The 10,067-nt window shown below is 46.8% G+C and overlaps 1 protein-coding gene and 1 non-coding gene across 2 annotated transcripts; both read right to left on the bottom strand.

The window, feature by feature from the left end:
• Positions 1-3,801: 3,801 nt before the first annotated feature.
• Positions 3,802-3,883, bottom strand: TRNAS-CGA. The gene has a single exon. It is a non-coding gene; the product is annotated as a tRNA-Ser (tRNA).
• Positions 3,884-4,472: 589 nt separating this feature from the next.
• Positions 4,473-8,216, bottom strand: LOC124707147 (probable beta-1,4-xylosyltransferase GT43E). Its single transcript, XM_047238813.1, has 4 exons — positions 8,182-8,216; positions 6,784-7,780; positions 5,478-5,727; positions 4,473-5,074 (listed from the first exon to the last, which is right to left on the bottom strand). Exons 2-4 carry the CDS (start codon positions 7,674-7,676, stop codon positions 4,904-4,906), a joined length of 1,314 nt encoding a protein of 437 aa, XP_047094769.1. The 5' UTR covers positions 7,677-7,780; positions 8,182-8,216; the 3' UTR covers positions 4,473-4,903.
• Between the last annotated feature and the right edge of the window lie 1,851 nt (positions 8,217-10,067).

Consider the following 10,067-nt stretch of genomic DNA (forward strand, 5'->3'; position numbering starts at 1 on the left):
AAGGGTCTATTGACCAATCTACTACTGCTAGGCCTATACTAGTAGATCCTAATCTACGGGCCATCGCTGCCCTCGTCGTCATCCTCGGAACTCTCATCGGCACTGCTGCCGATGGGCTCCTCGTCGCTACTCCCGTAGCCCTCTACGGGATCTTCATCCCCGTCTTCATCATCGCTGCTGTCGTCGTCCCACCACATGCGGAGGCGTTTCACCGGCGGGTAGCCCTCGAGGGAGGAGGAGTCGTCGTCGCCGTCTTCCTCTTCCTCTTCTTCAGAGGTGGGACAGCCATCCCAGGGGAACCGGTCGTCCTCGCTTTCCGACTCCAGTTCCCCGTCGGCAAGGAACTGAAGATCTTCATCCCCGCTGGTCAGGGACCGGTCGTCTTCGGACCGGATGGAGGAGGCGTGGTCTTCCGGGTCCCATTCTTCCGGGGCGCGGATGTCCGGCGGCGTCTCGCGGGAGGAGGAGGACCCGTAGGAAAGCTCGGAGGAGGAGGAGGAGGAAGAAGACATGGTGGCACGGAAGGGTTTTTGGGTGCTAATGCGAGGAGGACGAAGGAGGAGCAAGCTGTTTAGAACGGTTAAATAAAAGGGATATGAGGGAGATTCAATGCCACAGCAGTTTCCGAGGAGATGATGCCCAACAGGAAAATTTTGCGGCCACGTGGAGAAGTGGAAGGGGCAAGGCATCATGATGAAGGATTCTGCGGCGGTTTACGCTTCCGCCACGACATGACCCGACGGAAGAAAAGCGTAATGATTTTGGAAATGTCATTTCCAAAACCAGGGGGGCATGTGTTATCACCAGAATTTGACCGAGTCAGAGGTGGGCCGCGATCAAGATGGACTTGAAGATATATACATGGAAGAAAAACGTGAATCGGCCTTGTGTACCAAGTTTGGGCTAATTGCCCGTGTATCTGTAACGTATTAGATTATGAGTCGGTTAGGAGTTAGAGTTTTACCCGTGCACGGTTAGGTGCACGCTCGAATTAGAAAGTCCCTTGGACTATAAATATGTATCTAGGGTTTATGGAATAAACAACAACCAACGTTCAAAACAAACAAATCTCGGCGCATCGCCAACTCCTTCGTCTCGAGGGTTTCTCCGGTAAGCACCATGCTGCCTAGATCGCATCTTGCGATCTAGGCAGCACAAGCCTACCTACGTTGTTCATGCGTTGCTCGTGCTGAAGCTTTTTTGATGGCGAGCAACGTAGTTATCTTAGATGTGTTAGGGTTAGCATTGTTCTTCGTATCATATGCTGTTGTAGTGCAACCCTTATACATCTAGCCGCCCTTACACCTATCTCAGGTGTAGGGGCGGCACACCGCTTGATCGTAGTTTAGTAGATCCGATCCGTTACGGTTGCTCCTTGTTCTTCAAGGATTAGTTTAACATCCGCAATAGTTAGGCCTTACAAAGGGTTGGAGGATCCAGCGGCGTGTAGGGTGTAGTTTGCTAGCCCTAGACAGGATGTTCCGGGGATCAACCTCGTGTTGGTTTTTAGGCCCTGTCTAGGATCGGCTTACGATCACCGTGCGCGAGCACGAGACCCAATCGTGAGTAGGATGATCCGATTATGCGGTGAAAACCCTAAATCGTCGTAGATCGCTTTAGCTTTATCTTGATCAAGCAGGACCACCATATATTCGGACACCTTGTACGAATCATGGGTGGATCGGCTCTTTGAGCCGATTCACGGGATAACCCGAGAGCCGATCGAGGCTCGTATTTAATGTTTACATGTATGCCATGCGAGAAACTAAGCGAGGCATCATCCAACACCTTCTCGACCGGGTATAGGTCAGGTGGCACGCCCTTGCGATAGCATCGGACGTGTGACCAGGAGGCTTTGCGGGCCGTCGCTCTGAGGGACTGGGGCCAGCCGCAGCCCTAGTTGTTCCCGGCTCTACGGTGTTGCCAGTCGCTGCCCGCCGGTGGGTTTCTGACCGCAACACCTTTTTACCTAACCATTCCATCTTCCCATTGGAGGCATCTCTTGTGGCAGATTGGCTCTCTAGGCCAACATTTTCAATAGGTCGAGCCGAACACCAAGTATCCTAGAGAATTTGATTGCAGTAGTGTTCCATCATTGTTGTGTACCCACCAGAATGACGTGGACCTTCCCGCAAGGAGGAACTAGCACTAACGATCTTTGCAAACAGGCAAGGTGGTGGAGTAGGCTTGAACATCTTGACAGATCGGCACAATGAGAGTGGAGGAGTCGTTGAGACCATCGAGGGTCAATATTTCGCGGTAGAGGCGACGCTGGAGATCAACTGGAGGATAGCCAATCTATTCCAAAATGTAAGTCCTAGAGATTATTCATCAAGTTTGGCTAAGATTATAAATAAAAATATGAATACATACAATACCAAATCAATATCAATATATCCAGCATAAAATATATTGCCAGAATTTTTATTCGACGTTGTAGATGTTAACTTTTTTGCTTCCATGGATAAGAACTTTGATATTCCTTTTTTTTAAAGGTGTGACTATTTCCCAGTCGACTGAGAACTAACTCCGTTCTCAATCATATGATGTCATTAAAACTCATGACTAGGACAAATCACGCTGCATATCGAATAGTGCAAGACTTGACTAAGCACGAAGTTAATTCTTAGCTAGCTGAGAACTAGCAAATCCCTTTTTTAAATTATAAATGTATATATATACTCGTCATGTTTTGGAAAACCTATATATCCTTTCCGAGCACAACTGTTCATTTCTTTACATTTCGTTACGCGTGTCATTCCTCGCAACTTATTCGCTATTCATTTCTTCATGTCCTCTCTTTACCTGCCACTGTTGCCATGTGTTACGCTACGTGTCATGCTACTAGGACGGTGAAACGCTCGACTCTCCGCACCGTCAGATCCCTCACGTACCCCGCGCGCGACGCGAGCGCGCCGGTCCAGGGCCGGAGCGCCACAGCCAGGCGCACCGCGGCGCCGAGCACGGCGTAGGCGGCGAGCGCGCGCGCCAGCCTCAGCTCCGCCGCGGCCACGTCGACTGCGCGCGCCGCGAGCGGCACGATCAGCCTGCACGCGTCGGAGACCGCGAGCGCCAGCAACGTGAGCAGCGCTCCGGGGAGCAGGAGCAGCAGCACGAATGAGGCGGCTGCGAGCAGCGCCCCGGAGAAGATGCCGCCGCAGAGGAGCGCGGCGAGGAGGAGGTCTAGGTGGTGCTGCAGCGCCGTCGCCGCGTGCGTGGCCATGGGCTGGCAAGGGAAGCTCGGCCGGGAGGCAGAGGAGGCCCACGCACGCTGGCAGAGGAGGCCGGCCGGCAAGGAAGAAGGTTGTGACGAGTAGCTAGAGGTCGGCCGCGGTGGTCATTCCTGTCGTGGGGGTGAGGTTTTCCTTCGGTGCACGTCTGGCATGGTATGCTTGGAGTGGTGAGAGGAAACTGATTGACGCTGCATGCAAGCAAGCCTATGAATCCATATACAAGGTCCAATACAGAATGAAGAAGTCCGGATGAACTACGGAGTATTTCCTAATACTCCTAAACCCTAAACCAAAACAGACCCTTGGAAGTCGGAACCATGTGTTGTTGTGGTTAGATGGAAGCGAAATTCCAGGCATACCGTGTGAAATAATTGTAACCATTACAGCAGAATCGCAATTTCGTTTGATGAAAGCAAATATAAATTTCAGTGACCATAAAAAAAATCAGCGTAAGCATATTCGTGTACTATGAAAACAATGAAGACATAAATAATCAAATAATGGAAACAATTTGCTTTGTAAAATATTTGCATGCTAGAAGAGCACGAGGAGCAAAAAGGGGTTGAAACGTCGACAGCAGGATTCGAACCTGCGCAGGCAAAGCCCAACAGATTTCGAGTCTGTCTCCTTAACCACTCGGACATATCGACTGTCATGTCGATTAGCACTCAACAAAATATATATACAGACAGGTTAAGATAGACGACATTCAGTCACCTTACACCAAACAACTCGATCACAAATTCTGCAACAAAAACCCAAATACTTGTGTGTTGTATTACATATAATGTGCATGGCTAGTAATGTTACGATTACATGGTATGCTGCTCACTACACGGTACCGGTACCGCTGAACAATCTCACGGTAAAAGAAAATAGCCGCCGCAAGAATGATCAGCGAACCACGTCTTAAGTTTTTTTTTGCGGGTAAACCACGTCTTAAGTTACAAAACGCTTGCACCTTACACCAAAGTACCAAACAACTCGATCACAAATTCTGCAACAAAAACCCAACTACTTGTGTGTTGTGTCACATATAATGTTCATGGCTAGTAATGTTCGAATTACATGGTATGCTGCTCACAAGTTGTGCCATCAGTTAAGGGCTTCTCTTATGGGAAGAGTTTGAGACATCTAGAAAAAACTAACCCAGCAATCGAAATAATTCGTGCAATGTTTCATGTACAGCTTCATCACATCATGGTGAAAACTTAAGGCTCCAAAAGGAACATAAACATCTTAGAACCTAAGTGCTTTGATTCAAATCTGTGGTATTGCCTTGGCTGTTAACAGTTACAACGGCTGCAGGTTTTTACATCTGTAAACATATAATAATAACAAAGAAAAGGCCGCGAAAAATCTACAGGGAAATCAAGAGCACACAAAGAATAGAGAGTACACAAAAACAAGAGTTTGGTCAGGAAATTTTTGCTTGGCGTTGCTGCTAATATGATTGACATTGCTGGAGGCAGATCAGGGCAATAGGACTTTGTGGATCCTGTTGCGCAGGCTGTTCAGGAGGGCGTCAGTTAGCAGCGCCGCGGCCACTTGTGGACAACACAAAGTTGATATTCAGAACCTCTGTGCAGTACAAAGGTTTATCACTGCTTCTAGCTTGCCAAGAGCAATGACCTGTACGAGAATACATGGTGCAGCAACGCAGCGAGACTTTATGTTACAGGTACATTGACTTCAAGGTTGTTCCACAATGACCACCCGGCGGGATAGTTGAGCTGAGGAGGTTCCAAATTGAAATTCCAGACCATAACTCGGTTGCAATTGTCTGGAAGGCCCTCTATTTGACGCTCATGTTTAACAAGCTTCTCAATAAACCGCGACTCCTGAAATGGCACAAAATCAGGTCAGGAAATCAATTTGATATTATGGCATGTAACGTTTGTTACCTATGTAAATTCGTATGGCCCATTTGTTGTTATGGCTTCACGTCAAGTCACAAAAACAGCCATGATGCAGCATTTACTTCAAGATATACTAGTGGCCATAGTCGCTTACTGATTTGGCCTTAATTTCAATTATCTTTTATTTTTCTACAAAATCTTTTCAGGTATTCTTATTGCATTACAGAAATGCCGAAAATATTTTAGATAGGTACAAAATTCAGCTTGCTGCATGAAGATCTCAAATGAAAATTCATCTAAAAAAAGTCGGATTTTGCAAAAAAGGAGTTCCATTAAATTATCTAATATGCTTGACTATATGAAGCTGGCTTAGGGACAAACTCACCTGCAAACCACCTCTACCACCGGAGTGGACAATAACAGAATCCAAAGCTGGGCGGTTCCACCTCTGAGGATCCCAGAGCATTGTACTGTTGAAAGCGAACCCAGAGAAACCAATTGGGAATCGCCGAGGTGAACCCTTCTTCTGAATTGTGTTCCATCCAGTGATTCGATTACCTTTACACGTAGGACCTTCTAAAACCACCCTGTACTTAGTTCCATCATGGTTTGCTACAGGCCATGTGCCAAAGCGCCTGCATAAACAAAACAAGCTCATAAGAGACTAAGAGAGAGATTACTACAGCCAGTGATGTTGCTTCACCTTCTAAAGCAAACTCCTATTTCACAGTTTTTATCATTCGAAGACTATTCACAATATGTAAAAGCACTAACCGGAACCAGTTGTTCTTTTTTCTCACAAAATTTCTGTCATGCTGCATAACTTCTCGAGTTTTAGTACCCCGTTTTGTAAATTCTCGAGTTTTAGCATCAGTCATCATGATAACATTAAAACAACCGATCAGAGTGCTACTTAATACCCTTTTGTCAGTGAAGATCACATTCATAACTATTTGAAATTATTAACATGGTATTCGCTGGAATCTGGAATCACCAATACTGTTTGCAACATCATGTCTAACAAGAGTCCATAGGTAGGGAATACGTTTTGCCACTTGTACTCACCAGAATAAGCTAGGTTCAAAAAAGGAAAAGTAAGGAACTATTCTGATTTGTTGTAAATGGAAAAGGAAAATGTACAAGTGAAGTTTCTAGTGGAGAGAACTTCCTGTTACAATGCAGAAGCCACATAATTCTAGGAGCAAAAGCAAATGTATAGCTTTCAGTTTTTGCCATGGTTTACAAAAGCTGTTTTGTACTAATTTCCAGAAACCCTAGCCATGTAAATGAGATAATGAAACTTGTTATGTTGGCTGTTATCAAAATTCAAGTGGCATCCAACTGAAGTAATTACATATTTATATAAATGGTTATAGGTTCCTTGGGAAGAAAGCATTACTCAGTGGTCATTGCTAACTAATTTCACACACAAGGATCATGTAACACTCAACCTAGTACTGACTTGTGTCATAAGAAAGGAAGATGTAACAGCTCATTCAACCAATACACTATAGAATAGTAAGATTGACATGAGCAAAGGAACAAGTATCTACACCTTGTCACCAGCAAAAGTTATTTATGCAACAAAAGTTTTGAAGGCCACATTTGGACTATGAAGAGGATTCAGCATGCATTCATAATCCATCAAATATATCAGTACATTAAACGAAGTTTTGGTGGAGAGTCGTCACCTGATTTTCCGCATTTCTTCAAATACGTCGCCCATGTATGACCGCCCTTCATCAGCAAAATGCACTATGCCATCAAGGTGATGCTTTTTAATATGATAGATTGCATTGTTCCTTTGACAGACAGCAATCTTGCGTGCATTGGTAATATTCTTCCTGCACATAATATGCCTGTACATAACCCCAGAAGACCTGAGGATATCCGCCGTTTCAACGGTAGTACCAGGCCATTCCACCACTAACCATAAAAGAGGAGGCGGTACCCCTTTCAGAACATGTGCTAGCCGATTCAGGTAATACGCCTGCTGTGGCCGAACAGAAGTAATCGTGACCACTATCAGCAGCTTCCTCACGGGGATGACCAGATCATTAACAGCAGGTTTCGCAGATGACGAAGCTTCGAAAAAATCGACCTCGTCATCCAGCATTGCAGGAACAGGAGGGCTCTCGACCTCGGGCTCGTCGATCACCTCGACCTCTTTCTGCACCACGATCGCATCCAGCTCCTTAACCTTATCGTCCACCCCTTCGTCGAACGGAAGCCTCGAGACAATCTTCTGAGAGACGTCGACCGAGAAGAAGGGCGTGAACCCGATGAAGATGCCGACCATGAAGAACACGAATAGCTGGAAGGCGACCCTCTTGCAGCACATCCCCTTGGATTTCGATCTCTCGGTCGACCGGCATGCGGACTTGAGCGTGCTTGACCACAGGGCGAAGTCCAGCGAGGCCATCGACGCCAGCAGCCCTCGCATCACCACGTAGGACTGCGAGTACAGCAGCTTGGGAGACGGCGAGGGGTCGGCGAACTGGGTCCAGTCCTTGACAGGGCTGTCCCGGTGGAACGCCCCTGTGGAGTTCCTTCTGCTGGACACCATTCCAACATCATTATGCATGTATGCCCACCCTGAATTTCTCAGAAGCCCGTGTTGCGTTCTAGTCCGAGATCACTGCCTCTACTGTCACTTTCGCTGATGCGGCGCGCAGAGCAGAATTGTACCTGCAAAACAACAACCAGTTGCAAGAATTGCATCAGCTCAAGCTCAAATAAGGCTCGTTAGGTTAGGCCCCTTATCCCACCTACATGACATGGGAGAATTATAACCATTTCGACCGCCGCAATTCAGTCGAGCAAGATCTGCCAGGGCACCAAAATGGCCACGGAGAGGATCGTAACAATCGAGTGAATCAAACAGCAGCAAGATTCAACTTCTGGTCGAAAAGGCCGGTGAGAACTCAACATGAAAGGAAAATGAAATTCGAGGACGGGAGAAGCTCAGAACGATGAACTGGACCCGTGATCCGAGTAAGGCGACACTACCGACGCACCGCCCCCCAAATTAAGACACAAACTATCTCCAACGCAACTGGAGGGGGAAGGGGACTGGACGGGTGAGGTACCTCCGAACTGGGCGGGATCTGGCCGCCGCCGGCGCCCGCGCGCCTGTCGGGGCGAGCTCCTCCGCCTCGAGGCGTCCTCTGGGTCTCTCTCTCCCGGGAGAGTTGCTCTGCTGCGGTTGGCTTGGGCTTCGGCGGGTGTGGTCAGTTTGGTGGGTAGCTAGCTCTCCCAGAGAGGAGCAGGAGGGAGAGGAGTTGGTGCGGTGCGGTGGTGGCTGGAGGATAGGGAAAGGGAAAGGGGAAGGGAAGCCTAAACTAATGGCGGCCGTCGCCGTCGTCTCTCTCCTCTCCTCTCCACCTATTTTCTTTCGCGGTTAGCACCCCCGTTTCTCACGGTTTTCTGTTCCAAATGTACGGTTCCGTTTTTCAACTACCAGATTGTACCTTAGTTTGTTGTTGGCTTTGGCTCATTCTTTGGCAGCGGCACACATGACAATATGACATGGTGAGTTACATGGCACTACTAATTTATTCTTCTCCAAGCTATAATTCGATCAAAAAACAGCATGGTACATTTATTATCTACAAGTTCGTGTGTTGCTAGTCAAACTACATACCATTATGTTGTTTTGTACCGTACATTTTTTTTAAACTTCTATGATTGTTTAATTGTTTCCAAACTTGTCTTGTCGAGCGCAAAAAGAACCGGAATTCCTCTTTTCTTTAACGCATGAGGAGATGGGAGATAAATTTTATTTACCATTTTGCTAGTTCTCACTTGTCCAAGAGTTAAATCAAAGATGATTCAACTCTAGAATCGTCGGATGTGCATCGTGATTCGTGCACCCTATGAGTTGCAAGTGAGAATTTCAGTTGCAAGTCGAGTTGCAATTGATAATTTTCCAGTTGCAAGTTGAGTTTCAACTGATATTTTCAGTTACAAGACTGAAAATTAGCCACACCTGATATTTATTGGCCTGGTCAAAAGACGTGGTATGCGAGGCATTGGGTTGAATGACTCGGAGTGGATCAGATCTAACAATACATAATAAGTTAGGATGATCATTGTGAGGGGATCGGAAATGTGACGAACGAACACAACCAAGATTTTTTCCTTGTAGTTCTAACTTGACCCCTCGAGCAAATTCAGTGTGGCATGTGTCTTGCCATATGAAAATGATGGATGTGAGCCAAAGGCGGTATCCTTGAGACTTTTTTTTTGCCGATTTCACTATGTAGAGCCGCATATAATAGTTCAGGGGCCAAATTAGGTATAAATCTTTTTTCTAGTTGCTAATTTTCTACAATAAATCATCAATGTTGAAATGAACTATGTTCTCTTTAAAGGGCATGCCCTTGACTTATTGCTCTAAATTCCCCATTGCGCAACATGATGATGCCACCATGCATGGATGCGCTCCCCACTTGTTGCATATGAAGGATCTTTTTGACAGATGCACATGCTCCTTTGGTTTAAAGATAGCCGGCCCCTTGGCGACGATTGCCAGTCCAAAAGAGTGATGCCCCTCTCTGTGCCCCAAGCTCCCCCTCTGCCGATTAGTCACCGCCCCGGCTATCATCCTAACTCCAGCGAGTGGTTGTATCCTCTCCGGCACCTGCACGCCCCACCAGCTCCACCCTAAGTTTCTTTGCTCCCCTCCACCACCTCCGCCACAGCAAGCCACACTATCAGCGTATCCGCGTCGTAGTTTGGCGCCAAGATGAAGATTGAAGAGAAAGGAGATAAGGATAAGGGGGTTGCATGAATCACGTCACTGGTCTATCATAAATCCAACTCAATCATATCAATGTTTCTCATGAGCTCCTTGCCCAGCTTTCTAGTAGACTACATTGCCAGATAGGGATTCTTCATTTACTTACCTTGGCCTCCCTTTCGTCACATCTAAGCCAAGACTTTAGCACCTCGTGCCACTAGTTACATGAGTTTG

Source organism: Lolium rigidum, chromosome 4 (assembly GCF_022539505.1).
Source record: "Lolium rigidum isolate FL_2022 chromosome 4, APGP_CSIRO_Lrig_0.1, whole genome shotgun sequence".
Classification (NCBI taxonomy): Eukaryota; Viridiplantae; Streptophyta; class Magnoliopsida; order Poales; family Poaceae; genus Lolium; species Lolium rigidum.

Excerpts from the sequence above, each read along its gene's own strand:
- LOC124707147 (XM_047238813.1), bottom strand. The coding sequence starts at position 7,676 with ATGCATAATGATGTTGGAATGGTGTCCAGCAGAAGGAACTCCACAGGG. Across the intron at positions 5,728-6,783 it reads GAAGAAATGCGGAAAATCAG|GCGCTTTGGCACATGGCCTG; the intron begins GTGACGACTCTC and ends TTGTTTATGCAG. Across the intron at positions 5,075-5,477 it reads GTGGTAGAGGTGGTTTGCAG|GAGTCGCGGTTTATTGAGAA; the intron begins GTGAGTTTGTCC and ends GTGCCATTTCAG.